This window comes from Clarias gariepinus, chromosome 3, assembly GCF_024256425.1.
Source record: "Clarias gariepinus isolate MV-2021 ecotype Netherlands chromosome 3, CGAR_prim_01v2, whole genome shotgun sequence".
NCBI lineage: Eukaryota > Metazoa > Chordata > Actinopteri > Siluriformes > Clariidae > Clarias > Clarias gariepinus.
In genome coordinates, this window is record NC_071102.1 from 12138387 (window position 1) to 12156902 (window position 18516).

The 18516-nt window shown below is 39.9% G+C and overlaps 1 protein-coding gene across 2 annotated transcripts in view; it reads left to right on the forward strand.

The window, feature by feature from the left end:
* Positions 1-15557, forward strand: part of cgnl1 (cingulin-like 1) — a 32014-nt gene extending 16457 nt beyond the window's left edge. For both annotated transcript variants that reach the window (XM_053492081.1, XM_053492082.1), the window contains exons 9-19: positions 4066-4272; positions 4853-4957; positions 5083-5235; positions 5541-5711; positions 8700-8858; positions 9660-9749; positions 12357-12440; positions 12756-12880; positions 12975-13083; positions 13179-13342; positions 13702-15557. In XM_053492081.1, coding sequence (XP_053348056.1) covers positions 4066-4272; positions 4853-4957; positions 5083-5235; positions 5541-5711; positions 8700-8858; positions 9660-9749; positions 12357-12440; positions 12756-12880; positions 12975-13083; positions 13179-13342; positions 13702-13858 — 1524 coding nt within the window. In that variant the 3' untranslated portion in view covers positions 13859-15557. The remainder of the gene's footprint in view (positions 1-4065; positions 4273-4852; positions 4958-5082; positions 5236-5540; positions 5712-8699; positions 8859-9659; positions 9750-12356; positions 12441-12755; positions 12881-12974; positions 13084-13178; positions 13343-13701) is intronic.
* Positions 15558-18516: the final 2959 nt, after the last annotated feature.

The window sequence follows — 18516 nt, forward strand, 5'->3', positions numbered from 1 at the left end:
CTTTAATCTTTGATTAATCTATTCTCGCTAACATTTTTTTCTCTTTCTCAATGACCTCGACTCTCCTCCACCCAGTTATTTCTCACTCTTTATTTATGTTTTCTTTTCCCTCCTTTATTTTTCCTTCCAGTCTCACACACACACACTTACCTTCTCAATGTTTTCAATTCCCTTTTTATTATAATTTCTTTATTTCAGTCAAAGCGAATTCTAATGTGTAAAAGAATAAAGGGAAAGAACCAAACCTTGATCAAAAGGGGGCAAGATAAATTGGTTAGTGACTCCAGAGTCGCAGCTCCACCCTCTATATCCCCCACATCCCTCATCTCTGCCCAACACCCTTACTGCTTCCTGGGGAGGATTTACTTTCCCATTCTCTCACATTAAACGGTCTCCACTACAGCAAAGAAAGACACTTTTTTCTGCTTGGTAGAAGTTAGACCCAATTTTCTTTTAACTTTTTAAATAATGATTAATAATACTCTGTAGATTGTCTGGACACAGGCTGATCAGTGAAACAGGGAGGCCCTGAGACCAGCATACTGTATAATCTCCTTCATTTCTGAATTCATTATAGGCCATTAGAATTTCATAGGCAAACATTTATACAGAGGCAGTATTTATTCTTTCGTCTAGTCTGCCTGAGTAGAAAATTGGTGAGATAAATGGCAGCATAAGATATCCTTAATGCTTGGTTTTGATAAGGGCTGGACAAGGAGGAAGCAAGTAAGTGTTTTTCCCACAGTATGCCACCTTAGTCTAAGCATGATGCTTGACTTTTTTTTAGCCATAATATATACTGTGCATAAGATAAAACATATCATTTTAAAAAATGAAATTGAAAATGACATTTTTGAGATTGTAGTTATACTTTTAAATTATATTACACAATATCACAATTGTGGTTTAATGTACTAGCAGGTGTGTACAGGAGTAAACACATCACTGTGCTTGTAATGGAATTAGATAAAATAGCCCTTTTTATGAAATACATTTTTGTATATTTTTTGTACTGTACTGTGCCAATATCTTGAGCCACCCCTCATTTCTTCATATTTTGCTTCCAAAGAGACAGACCGTCCTGTGTTTTAATACAGCCTTGAGGAATAATTCTCCAAGCTTCCTGAAGAACGTTTCTGCCTCTCATTTTGAACAAGTTTTTGGCTCTCGTTTTTAGTCCAGGAGCTTAACAAGGATGTCACACAATGACCTTTAAATCATTCATGCATAGAAAAACATCTAACTTGAGACATAAACCAGTGAGAAACAGGTGCAGATGATGATAGATGATCAGGCCGGTGATTAGTATACTGGTGAAGCTGAATGCTGAGTGGTTGGAATGGACGAGAGGGGAAATGAGGTTGCTGCTGAGGTTGTTACATTACTAAGCTATTTTTATTTTATCTTTAGGTACTTTGCAGCCTGTCACACTTAAACTAATTTCTTTAATTCAATATACACAATTAATAAAATATATATACTGTATATACTATAAAAGTATTTGCTCGCCTGCCTTCACATGCATATAAAGTTAAGTAACATCCAATTTTTAATCCATACAGTTTAATATGATTTTGGCCCACCCTGTCTTCTGGGAAAGCTTTCCACAAGGTTCAGGAGTGTGTATGGGAATTTTTGACCATTCTTCCAGAAGCGTATTTGTGAGGTCAGACACTGATGTTGGAGGAGAAAGTCTGGCTCATAGTCTCCGCTCTAATTCATCCCAAATGTGTTTTATCAGGTTAAGGTCAGGACTGCGTATGCTGAAGCATTAATAGTCCATTTCACTGGAAGTAAGAGGCCAAGCCCAACTAATTTGCATGTGAAAGCAGGCGAGCGAATACTTTTGGCAATATAGTGTGTGTGTGTATATATAAAAAACTGTGTTTCTATTAGTGTACATTTCTTTCTTAGAAATTTGCCTATATCTGAGAAAACTTTCAATACCCCTGGACACAATGATCAGCTATGCGCTGACTGCAATCGATAGCTAGCATTCAGTTATACAGCCTTCCAGTGTCGAAAGCACAATTACCATCTGAATGAACATGAAAATCACACGCTACATTCTTGATTTAATGTGATATATCTGAATTAACTTTTAACTTTCTTGATTCTCAGCCTGTGTAGTTCAGTGGTCAGATTGTGGTGAGTTTGGGATTTGTAGTGGTTAATGATTTCTCTCTTTCTGTCTGTGTGATTTTTTTTTTTTTACAACTTGCACACAATCGCACAGAAACAAAGAAACTGGATGAGGGGCTTCAGGACTTTGGCCTGTAAACAGAACGGGCATAAATCTTGCTAATAAGTAGCTGTTAGACTAGCTGTGAAATGGCAGCAGCACAACTAGCCTGTGCGCTCACACACGCCGCAGAACTGATCTCTGGGTTTATAATTTCAGTTTCCTTCCAACAGGGTAGAAGTATTTCAGGTTTCATAGGTGCTGATAGTTGTTTCTGTCCCTAAGTCTTTTATGTGCTTGTGTAAGTGGGTGTGTGTGTACTGTAGCTATTTTAATTTTAGCCCAAGTCTACCAAATACCTATAACAGGCCATTAATTAGCACTGTTGCTTTTTTGGTTTTGGTTTCTACACAAAGTGCTTTAGAAGTAGTTTATAGATCTAAAGCAATCTTGATCATCTATAAGAATTCCTGATATGGGCAAACCTAGTTCTTGGGTTTTTCTTTCCATGTGCATATTCATTATCTTTTCACTAACAATATTTATCCAGCAAAAACTTGGTTTGATTTGAGGTTGTGCTTATAAATGATCCATGTACACGATTAGTTAAAGCAAATACACACCATCTACATAAAGCCGTCTGGTGAAAAGATTTGTTTCTTTTTGTAGATGGCCAAACCTGTTATCTCACATGCCTGGATACACCACTAACATTATACCAGTTTTTCTAGTTTTCAAACAAACAGTGTCATGTATTAAATTCCTGTTGTCAGTGACATGATACAAGCAGCTTATCACTTGACAGCGATCATCACTACATATCAAGTGTCTTTGTTGACACCTCATGGTGTGTCCTGAAAATACTGAACCTTGCTTAATCTCATCTTAAGTCAATTTGTAATATTGTATTGTCATGCAAGTCACTGGATAAGTAGAAAGATTGTATACGGCATGACGTAGAAAACAATACAGTCACATTAAAAGCAGTTCAGCAAGTGAATATACTGTTCCTAGGCAACTGGAATTTATGAATCTCAAGCATGGAATCAAGCTACTTGAATGAGGTTAATTTAGGTGGCACAGTGGCTTAGTGGCTAGCCCTGTCGCCTTGCACCTTTAGGGTCAGGGTTTGATTCCTGCCTCAGGTCTGTGTGCATGGAGTTCTCCCCGTGCTTGGTTGGTTTTCCAAATTGCCCATAGTGCCTGGAGGTTGAGGAGTGTAAATGCTGACCTGAGGTCCTACTATGGTCGTACAATGGGAATGAATACAATAGCCTCCTTGGTCTCTAGTTTATAGAGGTTCATGGATGGATGGATGTAACTATTAAAGTCATCCATCAGGCAAATATTTTAGGGGAAAAAAGATAATATGCAGAAACAAACTATTCCTTAGGAATCCCCCCAAGCAGTCTTTTTTTTGTAAACAAGGCCAACACATGTCAAGGCAGCATGTATTTTAAAAAAATACTCAAAGAACAGACTTCATAAGACATGTCCTGCGCCAATAGAACCAGGCCCAATTTGTTTACAGACAAACGCTTAACAAGCAATAATTGCTCAAGCTTAAGGAGCCAAGAACAGACTTTAACAAAGCAGGTGCAGGGCCATTGAGAAACTGTAGTGGTCATGCTCAAGTGACTCTAAATGGACTGGACAGATTATCTGGATTGGACCACTCACTTAAATCTCCTCGATCTGCTCCTGGCAACGGTGCTTTTGTGTAGGCCAGCGTCACTTCAAGCAGGGTCTCAGGTGCTCAGTGACAGCCTGGGAGGTTTCTTTTCTGTGTGGTGGGGATAAAATCAGTGCTTAAACCTTCCGCCTTCATAAATATATTGTGAGGTTATTAATAAGCCTCTTTCACTTCGTCTCTCTCTGTACAGAGTAGTGCAGCAGTGTCTAAAGAGAAGTCAGAGATCGAATCGGCAAAGGGGATGGCAGAGGGCCAGGCAGGACGGCTCTCTCAGGAGGTCGAGCGGCTGAGGAGGCGAGTGCAAGAGCTGGAGAACGAGGTGGCCAAACTCAACCGCATCGTTGATGAGGCCAAGCTTCAGGAGAGCAGACTGGAGGAGAAAGCCAGACGTCTGCAGGTACGAGTCGCACACAAAGCTGCGGAAATTATGGGAGATTGGGGGCGCCATGAAGGAAAAAATCATAATAATCATGTGTTTAGGATACACGTTTCCAGCATAGGAACTTAGTAGGTACCAAGTAAAATCACAGCTAAGGTTAATTATACTTTTCTTTTCTGCAGAGTCGAAACTACTGTAGGGTGGAGCATCTCTACCACACATTGCTAACTGGTATTTTCAAGTCTTGCATTTAGCTACCTAGCAATTAGTAAAGAGATAACACAGTCAGACAGGCAAAGCGTAGATTCTAGTTACCACTAGAAAAAATATTATGCAACTTGTAAACGTGAACACATGATACAGTGTCTCAGACTAAATATTTAGCTAATTAGCAAGTAACTATCAAGTACTTCCAATACATTTATAACACAAAGCGTTTTCCAATATCAATATTTCACTCGTGTTCTATAATTACACTTGTCTTCCTTCAATAATTCATCAATTGAGAAATTCTACATTCTCACATAGTTCAGAGTGTGTCAATGAAATTAAAAGGAAAACCTTTATATAATCTTCAGTTGTTTGTGTGTGACTGCAGAAAGAGAAGAGGCAAGTTGAAGAGTCTCTTAACGAGGTCAAGGAACAAGAAGAAGAAATGAGTCGCGCAAACCGAGCGCTCACGGCACGCTTGGAAGAAGTGCAGGTGGGTCACAGGTCCTAAACATTATCAGCTGTTAATATGAAGGGGATGCAAAGGATGTTCAGTCTAGGATGTACCTTTTGTTTTTTTTGTTCCTGGAAAAATTTTGTGTCTTTTCTCCTTCTTAGAGAAACTTGACCAAACTGATCCAGGAGCACAAAGACCTGGAGGAACGTCTGAAGGAGGAAAGGAGTCAGAAGGAGCAGTTCAAAAACACAAAGAATGAGATCGAGGAGGAGAGGAGACTCCTAGACAGGACTGTAGAGAAGCTGCAGAGAGAGGTGAGACATGTGGACACTGTGGAATGTGCAGCTTTAGCTTGACGATGATTACTAACATGATGTAATTAATTATTAGACATTTTCCATCATCAAAGGAGTCTGTGATCTACAGTACGATCAAATGATAAGTGATTGTTGTGATAAAGCTTCAATAAAGTACTTTTCCCAGCATTGTTGACAGCAGGTTTGGAAATGTTTTGAGTTCATTTAGTCTTGTTCTTTATCGTCTGCCTCTTTCATATCCAACCTCCCGACAAAGCTGACTAGTGAATGTAATACTTGCCCGTCTGTGTTTGTGTGTGTAGATGTGTGAGATCGTGCAGGCATCTCAGAGCTCCACGCAGGAGCTGCAAGAGCAGATCGACACCTACAAAGAGAAGAACAGGAGGGAGCTGGCCGAGCTCCAGAGGCAGCTGCGAGATGGGGGTCTGGAGCTCGAGAAATCTCGCATCGCTGCCAAGTCTCTACAGGAGGAGGTTGGTTGGGCGGGACACGCAGCTACTCATCATTAACAGCTCCGCAGATCACCTGTAAACAAATGTCATATCAAGGGTCCTGGAACCTGCATGTTTAATGTTTTCCCAGAAATACAAGACTCAGGCACCAGAGATGTTTCTATGATTGAAAGCAGAGTTTGGACATAGTTTACTCAGTCGATTCCACAGTTTTGTGTGTGTGTGTGTGTGTGTGTGTGTGTGTGTGTTTCTGTGCACCTGTGTGTATGCGTATACTTTGCACTCTAAGATGTTGAGAAAGAGAGAGAGAATACAGTATACAAAATACAGTACTAAGTTCTGGCAAACTCAATGATATCATACATTTGTAAGAAAACGTCTAAATAATGGAAAATATTAATAACATATGAAGAGATTTTGGAGATAGTGTGTGTGAGTGTGTGTGAGGTCTCAGTTCGCAGGTCATTTGAAACACTTTTCTCCTTTAAAAGTTCTGAACTGCCTCAGAGGTCATAGCTATTGAAATATTGTGTGGCGAGTAGGAATAACACGCACACACACACACACAAATTAAGATAACCTTGACAGTTTGTCAACTTTTATAATGTGTTGTTATTGTAAAAATGCCTCAACCTTGTTTAGAAAGATTTTTGCACTGTAGTTTGAAAATGGTTTGTTCTTCTTAAGGAACAGCAGGTGACACGCAGCAGGAAGGAGCAGAGGAGTTCATGTTAAACAATTAGACTAGAAATATCCATGTGAAAACATATTTTTCATAACTTAAATATTTTCATTTTCTTCTCTCTCCCTCTACTTCGTGTGCTGCTTTCTGAGGCCAGAGTTCATATGATTTCCTATTGCGACTACTCATAACTCGTACGTTTTCTTAACCTCATTTCTACCTACCGCATCTCTTAAGTACAGTACCGTGCAAAGGTCTTGAGTCAGCCCTTAGTCAGATTTTCTTGTATTTTTAATGTTCTCTTGTGGCTCTTAAGTCTCTTAAGGACTTTTTGGCTTTCACTTTCAATCCAGTCTCTGTACAGTACCTGACCAGTTTCAGAGGAATGTTGTTTTTTCTTTGTTAAGCCACACCGTGATCTATGAGTCATTCGAGCATAAAAAAATCTAACATAGAGCAGGAACCAGTGAGGAATAGGGCCAGATGATGACAGATGAGCAGACCGGTCCACGATAGTCCTTTGTACACCATAGATGTGGCAAATTTCTTTTTTCATTTAAAAAATTATGTATTCCTAAGAAGTTTTAGTATTTCTAAAGATCTAACCCATTTCACACTCCACAAACCAAGTGACCTTTGACCGCAGCTGATGGGATGCAGTCAGCCCATCACCACCCTGGCATGTGTGGAATGTTATTGTTTGATATGGGAATAGTGAGGTCTTCAAACGAGCCTGCTGTGAGGAACACGGTGCCGAAAACTGAAGTGGAGAGATAGCTACTTCACATAATCAGCTCTATCCAGCCCTCAGCGCTATCTGACAATCTAATATGCATATGTGTGTGTGCGTGTGTGTGCGTGTGTGTGAGTGCGTGTGGACTCTTCTGCCAGTTTGCATGAGGCTGTTTGCAAAAACAATAGCAATGATAAAGATAACATATGTAACACGCAGGCCCTTCCTCTGTACACAGCTGTGTGTGTAGGAAGAAGAGGATGCGTCCGAGATGGGAGAGTCCGAGTGTTGACCCGCTGACTCCTCTTCTCTTGAGATTTCCCTATAATACACACACACACACACTTTGCACTGATGCACACACATGTAGACTACGTTGTCCATGCAGCTGCATCCTCAGCTCCCATACGACTTTGCTTCCACTCCCTAAACACACGGCCTTTACCGCTCACACATTTTTTACACCAGACACACTCCTATTACACATAATGTGTTTAGACTACTGGAATTATCTGCTGTCTTTCTGTTTTACACCTCGCTTTTTCTTTTTCATCTCTCTTTAATATTAGAGAGACTTACTGAGAGCTTTAAAGTCTTTATCAGTGAAAAACAGTTTATTATGGCCTGGTTTAGTCTGCCAGCCCACATCTGTTTTTTTCCCCCCGCATTTCCCGATTGAAATCAAATTGCTTCTATATAGTCTGAACACTTAAAACGCATCGAATCCCATTTTTGCAATTTTGACATTCAGAGGTGGTTTGAAATCCGATTTAAATATTAGACTTAGACTGGCTGCACTACACTCGGAAATCATATTTGAAGATGTCCAACACGACGAGGACAGTACGGACATAGGTCCATGGTTGAAGAGTGAGTGGGAGTTGTTCTGCACCACAACTAGACAGCGATATGACCTGAAGGATGAAATGTGATATCTTCACTCTAAACAGTCTTGTTGTTATCTGTCTTGCCAGCATTTCAGGTCACACACCACACATGCTACAGTGTAACAACACCACCCTTGGCATTACCATAGCAACCAAAAACAAAAAGATAAGTCGACAGGGCGTCGTATTTGGGTTAACCAGAGCCAAATCAAAGCTGAACACTTAGAAATAAGTTTTCGTCTAGTTGCATGTCTTCCTCGATCTCTGAGAGATGGTGGGACAATATTAAGGCCATCCTGAACAGGAAGAACAACAATGAACAACTGAAAGATGCTGTAATACAAGCCTGGAAAAGCTTCACAATGGAAGGTTGCAACTTGATGCAGTTACTGAAAGCAAGCAAGGGATATGCAACCAGATATTAAGTCTTATTTACATCAGATATCAGTTCTTTTGCTCACCCCCCCAAAAAAGCAGGATATAGCACTGAAATTTAGTCTCTCATCTCATATTCAACTTTTGATCTTAAATTCAAATGTCTTGTGTGTGTGTATGTGTGTGTGTGTGTGTGTGTATTACAAAACCAAATGAATTAAGCGCTTCATACAGAGACACGTGTTCAGTTAGATTAAGAGAACAATAACAGCGCCTGTTTTATTTGGTAACTGTCTCATTGTCTCTAAGTACATTTGTGCGTGTGTGTTTAGGTGGGCCAGTTGGAAGAAGACCTTCGGCTTTGTAAAAGAGACCGAGACGAGGCGGAAGAGCGAGCGAAACATTTGCAACAGAAGGTCTTTGAGCTGGAAGTGGATGCGGATACCAAAGTGCAGAATAATGACAAAGCCAGACAAATCAAACAGTTAGAGGTACACACACACACACACACACACACACACACACACACACACACAAAGACAAATCAGCATGAATAATCAGCTTCTTTTACACGATGTGATATCTTATTATGGAGCGAACCATTGTACATGGAATTCTCAGTTAGGAACATCCGTTTACCTGGAATTCTCCATCATAAACACACCTGATGCCACAACAGTATGGTGGTACACACAGTCAAGGGTAAACTGATTTCATCCAGATCTGGGACAGTTCTTGGGATGTTTGGGGAATGAAGGATTAGAAATAGACTTGGTGTGTCTAATACTTTTTTATTTTAGTCTACACAGTCAATCCAAAGATTACTTTCAGCACACAGACACACTTGGTTTCTGCTCAGTGTCCCGGTCTCTCAACCACAGGGAAGTTTAACCTGAAAAGAAACGTACAAATAACACCGCATTAATGAGCCATCAACAGGTGGAACGCATGACGTGTTACTTGATGGCTTTACCAGACTGTCACTCTTGAATCAGATCACTGTCGTATAAATATGAGCTTACACTAATCCATCATGTTTTCTGAGCAGAGAACTTGGAATGTGGTTAAAGCAGAAGAGATTTCTGATTACATTTCATTTTGAGTAAATCTATGCAAATGAGCAAGTCCCAGTTAAACTGACCATTTTCATAGATGTTGGTGTTTGGTATTAAGGTAATGACAGAGAAATGTTCTCAGGCTATTGGTGTCATGTTAATTGATATATTGATTCGAATTTCCACATCTAGCAGTACCTTCTGGTGATGATAATCTATGTGTGGTTCGTCCTGCAGGACCAGGTAGCTCATCTAGAAATGGAACTGGAAGAGGAAAGACAGAGCGCGGACGTGCTGATGGACAGAATTGATCGAGGCAGAGAACAGGTGAACGTTTCTCCCAACACATTTCTTTAGAACCTGGGACCTGGGCACAGTTAAACTCTTAACAGTATGTAAAACTTAGATGTAAACCCATTATAACAGCACACAGGCCGCTCTGTGAATGGGTCCATCCAGCCTTGTTTTCTGTCAGCACTGTGTGTGAGAGGGATTTGTATGACTGGATATCGTATTGTAAGAGGATCTCGTGTAATCGGCCCGCTTTGGCAGGCCGTCCCATCATGTAACATTGCCTGTCCAATTTTCATGCATCAATTAGGAGCTCTTTCTATTGCAGTACCTCAGCCAGAATGCGCGAGTCGCCAGGCTTCTCAGATTAGCAGGCGCCTGTCTTCACTCTAAACAGAAGAGTTGGGAATCCCAGAGTAGGAGTTTCTCTTTCGAATGACAACCCACTCTGTTTTCCAGCTTTAGAATATGAAATTCATAATATTCAGATGCAGTTGACCTGCGTAGGATTCCATGGAACAACGATGTCATGTTAATTCATTTTGAAAAATGAGCTGCTTATACGTTTTAGGAGTGTAGTGCATGTGTGTGCGCACACACTTGGGGAAGTCCATTTTGGAAACAAGCCGGTTATTTTCAGCTACACGCCGAGGGGATGTTTACACCATAAACTTTTGCCCTGTTCCAGCTTCACATGGCTTTTCTTGCGTATTGTTTTCGGAGAAACCTCTTTCCCAATGACATAATCAGGTCCATGGACATCAACACACCTTTAGAGAGGCATTCATCGTAGCTACGATGTGCCAAATCTGGATTCAAGTTTACCTAATGATGAATGGAGTCTGGAATTAGAAAAAAACGTCACAATGGTGCTGCGAGAGGCCAGGGTGAGTTTCCGTAGAAACGGCGGAGTGCTGTAAAGGTTTAGAGGGAAGTAGATTATGGGAATGAGACGTATTAAAGGGGCAGTGGGATGGGGGTAGGGGTGAGGGTGGGGCTGGTAACAGGATGGGCACACCTGAGACCCATGGCACCAGGTGCAAAACGAGAACGTCTAAATAAGAGTAATCTCCTGCTCTTCTCTCTTTCTTTCTCTCCCTCTCTCCGATGCGTGTGAGTGTGTGCGAGTGTGTTAGTGTGCTGTGCTCTGCTGAGTCGGCGCCCCGCAGCGCAAGGGTAACACACGCACCCCATCGCTCACTGCTGAGACTCGCTGTCACACACTAATTGGAATAAAATATCATCCTCCATTACCGCCTCGTGCCAGCAGATAGTCGTCCTCTCATTGTTCCGTCTGTCCGCATCACTCAGTGCACTTCTGTTCTGTTCAGCTGGACAGGCGTGGATAGAACAGCTGTAGGGTATATTATAGGGTGTATGTGTCAGTCTTATCTCTATATATATTAATGTACATTAAATGCATTATTTTGGAAATGTCTGCTATAACTAGTTATAATTCTGTAATGTCTAAAAGTATAAACTTAAGTTCAATTTGGAGATTATTGTCAACTTCCTTTTAATCATGTTTATATATCACACTAAGTCATACTGTGTCTTGAATCACACCAAACTCAGTGAGCATACAGTACTGTCCAAAGTACATGTTTTTTATAATTTTCTTCCCAAGAGACAGACTTTCTTGTATTTTTTGAATGTTGTCTTGAGGAATATTTCTTCAATGCTTTCTCGAAGGACTTTTTTTTGCCGCTCGTTTTTGTTTTTCATTTTCAGTCCAGCTCAGGAATGTTTGTTGTTTGTACAGTGACCTATAAATCATTCAAGCATAAAAAGCATCTAACTAGGAACAGGTGCAGATGATGAGAGACGATCAGGCCGGTAATTAGTACACAGCTGAAGCTGAATGCTGAGTGGTTGGAACGGACGAGGGGGGAAATAAGGTCGCTGTTACATAATCAAACGATTTTTAAATTGTATCTTTAGGCACGTTGCAGCCGCACGTGCAGTCAAGTAGTTGTTTCTATTTCTTTTATTTAATCTATATCTTATTAATTTAATTTAATAATGGGTGGATCAAGACTTTAGCACAGATGTATTCTGTATGTGACACATTGTGAGTTCAGGCACATATAACTGACCCGATGAGCTACATGAATGTAATATCAAGCCATTCTTTTTGGAGGTTCATAAGTACCAGTAAACTGGTTTATAAGTTTCAATAAGCAGTTGCATTGTGGCATGCGTGACTCAGCCCACTCTGCGAATTCAGCCGATACCCTTTAGTGATTACCCTTCATGCTCCGAGTGGACCGGGAGATGAAGCGTGTCTTTAAAGTGAGGTGTGATGGAGGCACAGGATCACTGCAGACAGTGTTGTCCCAGTTCAGTCACTCTGGCTGTTTTAAAGAATTTAATTAAAGGGAAGTGTTTTCGAGAATGTAGCCTGGCGAGAATTTCGGAGAGCAGTTCAGTGGAACCTAACCTTTTTACCTGAACTGAAAAAAATGCTAATTGGTACTGAGAACGTTCAGGTAATTATAAATTTCCCCCGTCAGCGACTCTAAAAAGGACACGTCATTATTTACTGTCTGAGATTTTTTCCTATATATCATTTGTTTACAGTGCAATGTGTTTACTATGTTGGGTTGTGGTGTGTGTCTGATTGGGTGTAATGATGTGCGACAGATGGAGCAGTTGAGGAGTGAGCTGCTGCAGGAGAGAGCCAGCAAACAAGACTTGGAGTGTGATAAGATTGCCTTGGACAGACAGGTGAACATGAAACGCCTCTTTTATGCTGTAGAGCACAGGGATTCCCAGTGGGATTGCAAAAAAAAAGCCTTGTTCTTTTGACAGGGGCTTTCTGGGAGAGTTAATTTCCGACGTAGGAGCTTTTCAAGAGATCGGTGCATGTTTAAAAAGTTTTCATGCTTCAAATCTTCAAATCCACTAAAAATTATATTGACTATGATAATCTTTATCATAACTGCTAAAGTGTTTGGTCTCTTAATTCATTAATAAAGCTTTTATGAGCATGTATATAAGGATGCTATTTTTGCGATACTGACTGTACACTGTTGTTAATAGAATAAGGATCTGAAGAGCAGGATATCTCATTTGGAGAGCTCGCAGAAGTCTACTAAAGAGGGTCTAGTGGTCCAGCTAGAGAGCCGTATCCAGGAGCTGGAAGAAAGACTGGAAGCAGAAGAAAGGTTGGACACTGCAATATTGTAGCTATAATAGTAGTAAAAAAAAAAAAAAAAAAAAACAGGATTAAGATATTTACCTGATGTTGTGTTGGACCAGGGAACGTGCAAACCTGCAGCTGGTGAACCGCCGGTTGGATCGTAAGGTGAAGGACATGTTAATGCAGATGGATGAAGAGCAGCATTCGCTACAAGATCAGAAGGACCAGGTGAGCACAATACAAACACCTACTGCCTTCACATCACACCAGCTCAAGTCTGTGAGTTGTGCAAGGGTTGAACTCGTATGACACTGTGCGTGCAGCTAACCCTGCGCATGAAGGCTCTGAAGAGGCAGATGGACGAGGCAGAGGAGGAGATCGACCGGCTAGAGCACAGCAAGAAGAAACTACAGAGGGACCTGGAGGAGCAGCAGGAGGCCAATGAGCAGCTCCAGAATCAGCTCAAAGCTTTACGCAGCGAGATAAGGTAACCAGAAACTATTTTAAATAATATGCCATTTTATTGGACATCTCTTGGAATTCGACATGACTAAATTAGGGAGGGAAAAAACGATAGAGATGTACCCACAATACATTTAGATCAGCTTATACAATGCCTACTGTTCGTCCTTACAAAGCGGCTTTACGTGAAATGTATTCTCTACTGTCACTGATCCTGGATCAGTATAAAAAAAAACAGAAAAGGTGAAGCCATTAGTACTTTATGACACAGCGCCGCTCTTGGTGAGAAAGTAAACAGTAATAATGTAAAAGATAACTACGTGTGATAAGAAGTTGGCAGATCACGAAAGCTGACATTAGCCGAACTTCTGTTTCCTTGCAAAGACGAAAGAACACCTCGGCTCCCCTCATTAACAACATGGATGACGATGATGAAGACGACGACGACATCAGCACTGACGGAGAGACCTACTTCAGCTCGTCGTCAGGGTATAAACGCTCCAGCAGTCAGGACGCTATCATTAACGCGTTCGCTCTCTGAGTGGCAACTGGGAACGTTTATCCTACAAAATCTGTGTTTAATGTAATGTAATGTTTTATAAGTGCATTGAAGTGCATTCTTTTGAAGTTGTGCCTATTAAAGCAACAAAAAAGTCAAATGTTGGATGATGATGATGATGATGATGATAAAGATGTTCTGTAATTTATGAATGACCGGGAATATGAAGTAATGACATATTGAAGGACAGTAAAGACCACTGAACTTTTAAATCTACACAGGGCTTTGTACTACTCTTTAGACAGTTACTTGTTCTAATACAACTGTTTTATTTTTTTTATATATTTTTTTAAATAAGTTTTAATGTTACCTCGCTCTCTCTTTCACACACACACACACACACACACACACCCACACACACACACACACACACACAGTCCAAATGCAACCAGTCTTATGCTGCTCTTCCTCTTTTGTGATTTTTTTAATTTGCTTTTGCATTTTCTTACCAATCACCTCTTAACCTGTTCAAAGCTCTAAACTTTACTGCACAATGTAAAATAATAAAAGCCCCAGATGTGAACATACATTCAACATACATTTAACATAGTGTGTTATGAAGTGACAAGTGACAAGCAGGTTTGTTCCTGTGGCTAAAAACCAGTGTTATAACTGTAATATAAAAACCACTCGACTCAAAATATCTCATACAGTGTTTTTTCATTTATACATTTAGCTTTTTATCTATGGGAGCTTAAAATCTGCTTTCGTGTTAAAGCACTGGATATGTTTAGTGTTATTTGAATCATTTGTCAATTCAGCTCTAACAGTTCCCCTGACAGTCAAGTTAGTGTGTGTGTGTGTGTGTGTGTGTGTGTGTGCACGTGTATAGCTGGTTGTGCTGATAATATGAAACTGTGGAGTGGATGTACAATATGAAACATAATATCCACCTGTTATTCACAAGCAGGAGCAGAGAGAACAAGAAAGAGAACAGCGCGATTGCTCGGGTGTGCAGGTGGGAACAATGCTGTTATGTTTGAAAAAGTAAAGGAATGTCGGAGTTTTATGCCTAATCTCTGATTTATTAATATATCCTAGAGGTCCAATAGCTCATTCGGGTTATCAGGTCTACGTGGGGTGAGTTGGTTTAGAACAGAGAGAAACACAAGCCTTAGTATTGCTGCGGGCCCATAGGAATGGAGTCTGGCACTCCCGGTTCAAACAATGATGGAATGAACTTGAGCAACCTTTATCACTGAGCAGGGTAAACTCTAACTGTTTAATCTGGCTTGACTGTGGTCCACTATTCATATCCACTGCTAAAGCAGTAACGTGATTTACTATGGGAGTCGTCATCTGTTCGTTTTATTACATTCAGTATATCTGTGTTGACAATCTGTTTTTTTTTTTTTTTGCAATACACTGTGATTACTTGCACTGTACATTGTATCAAGCTTTTTATTTTATACTTATGAACAGAAACATTCTGTGTAAAATGCCTAATTTGGGATTTCCTCCGTGTGAAGGAATTTGTTCAGCACTCTACACACTCATTTACTCTGTAGTTGAGTAACTCAGATCTTGCCTTTTACACAATAAAGCCGTGCATTGAATAAAGCCAGCTAGGTATGGGGCCAACATTTCATTCTTGCTGGTGTGTGATGAAGTGCTGGCCACATTCCTCCATATTGCATTTAAGGAATCGCAGCTCATATATATATATATATATATATATATATATATATATATATATATATATATATATATATAAAGATTTTTGTTTGTCTTACTAGTTTAAATGATGTTTGTCTTAATCTGAAGGAAAAACAAACATATCCTGCTACTACCTCTATGTATGCATTTATATTTTGTAGACTAAAAGCAGGAAAAATGAAATAAAATTACAAATAGTTAATCACAGTTCTGCGTCTGGTCATATGTATATACTTTAATAAGTAACATTGTACATGTCATTAATATTTATAGGTGAATATAATACACAAATACTATACCTACCCTATAGGTTAACTTTATTCTTTGTAGGTTCCCTTCATCTTATCCATCTATGAAAATGGAACATGATCTCCAGCAATTAGATATGAACAAATACTGGCTTGGCAAAAAAAAAAAAAAAAAAAAAAACATGCTAAACTAAATTATAAAACTTTACTTTTTCCAGACATAGTAAGTATAAATAATCCTATAATCCTTCATTGTGTCAGATCCCAATACAAGTGCTGCACCTGATATCCTTATATCCCAGTTTTGTGCTCAGAATGATCCCCCTACACAAACATTGTTATTCAGTGGTGTGTGTGTGTGTGTGTGTGTGTGAGGAAGAGACTGAGGAACAGGCAATGAGTGAACGTACTAGGAAACTTGTATTCAATTTAAGATCAGCTGTGAAAATGATTTTTAATTCTAATAATATTTACACTAATGTGAGCGATATTATTGCAGTCGACTTCCCCACCATTTCTATCTTTCACCCAGTGACCCATTTTGCGCAGCTGTGTCAACACTGCTTGTTCTTTAAAGTTTGTGTGTTTTTCCCTCGCCCTTATATTCTTTATGTTCCATGTGTGATCTGCGTACTGGACTCACTGTTTTGGGTCAGACAGCCTGAAGCCTGAAAAAGACAGAGATAGAGGGAGGATCAGGGAGGCCCAAATCAGCCCCTTATGTTCAGCCGCATGCTGGAATGCAGAGGGGTGTGGGGGGGATGAGGCGGGACTGCCTTTAGGAACTCTGGTCTCATCCTTTTCTCTAACGCTTTACAGCTGAGAAGAGAAAAAGAAAAGCAGACAGATACGAGGCATTCTTAGCCAGGCAACAAAAGCTCGGAAGCTATTGTTCAGGTCTGGCCAGCATGGGTGGTGGATTTTTTTTTTTTTTTTTTAAGAACAAAACTGACAACCCTGCTAATGTGAATAAATTATTTCTACCTACTTGGTAAGGGTGTCCACATATATATAAAGTGAAATAACATGATGCTTTTTTAATAATACAGAAGGGCAGAATTTTCTATAGCTGTCTGCTGCCCCCTGGCTGACATTTTCTATGGCTCTCTGCTGCCCCCTAGCTGCACATTCGTAGCATGGCTCTTATCAGATCCAAAGGAACTTTCATGGGAAAAAAAATCACATTTTTCACAGTTTTTCACTAACATATTGATTATATAAAAACACACTTGGTGTCTGATATTTGCATAATGTGGCTAACAAGTAAATGAGAATTCCTCACTTAGAATGTTTTTAAAACACTAAAGTTTTGCAGTTCTGCTTTCTGCAAGAGATTGGGCTCATAATATTGTGAAAAAAAGATAATGATTATTGGTGTCCAGTATGGCTCAGTAACATGGTACAACTTTGTCTATTTTAATAATTCAATCTAGTGCTAAGTAGAAAACTCTTTAGCTGGTTAATTGATGAATAAAGCGTGTCCCCTTGATGCCCACACGTGTTTCTGATGAACGTGCAAGTGAATCCTGATGGAATGCAGTGTCCCTGAACACGAGGACTTTAGAGCTGTTCTGTGTGTCAGCAGTGTGAATAGAAAGAGAAAAGCAGAGCTGCAGGCCATCACCGTTCTTCTGTCTCCCTTTGCATTGTGTCTGAAAGCTACTATTCATTTCACTCCTGGCAGAGTGTGAAGTGTGTCTCAGCTCTCAGTGTGAGTTATGTTCCCTTTCTTTGCTTTATGACAGCCACAATGAGGGAGGAAACACAGTGGCAATGCTGTGGCTCCTGCGCTTCACAACCTTTTTATTCGTCCCTTTCTTTTAGGTCTTTCATTTTTTACTGTGAATTTTCATTTTTTTTCTAGGGTTGTCTGACAGTCTCTTGGATGAGTTTTTTTGCTTATCCTTACAATCTCTTTCCATTTGCCATAGCTTTTTTCTTATTATTTTCTATTCCCCTTTCTTATATTCCATTGCCATTCATTTCTATATGATTATTTAATCTCACTACAGGCCTAGACGCTCAAAAGTAATGAAGTCTAAGTCAAGTCTTGATGCTTTAAATCAAGTGCTACTGTAAGTCAACAGGATTTTCATGAGGAGTATGTGGGAACCGTTACTGTATAGTAACAATAAAAATGGTGTCATTTAATGTAAAGGCGTAAATGACTTCAAATCTGTTTATTACCGCTTGAGACATTGAAAAGTTCCTGGAAACAAACAAGAAAGAAGACATCTCAGAAGACTACACTGGGTTCCTCTCCTGTCAGCCAAGAACAAGGAATCTGAAGCTTCAGAGGTACAGAGGATCACCCAGACCTAAAAGACTGACAAAAAAAGGCTTAAAAGAGTTTTATTTCCCCTTAACAGCTCTGTTTTAGTGAGTATCTGCCCACTGTGGCCCAGATTCCTGCTCTTGAATGACAGAAGTTGATTAAAGTGAAACCCAATGTGGTCAGCTCCTGTTGAGGCTCATTCCCCGCCAGGTTTGATATTCTGTGTGTCTGGTATATATATATATATATATATATATATATATATATATATATATATATATATATATATATATATAATTATTATTATTTTTTTAATTAATTATTTTTTTTTTATTGTGGATTGGTGGCTCAGTGGAAGTTTCTTTCCTGCCATACGTACGGCCTGGGTTCAATGCCCAAACCCCAGCCACTGGATGCAGGGCCGGTCCCAAGCCCGGATAAAATGAGAGGGTTGCATCAGG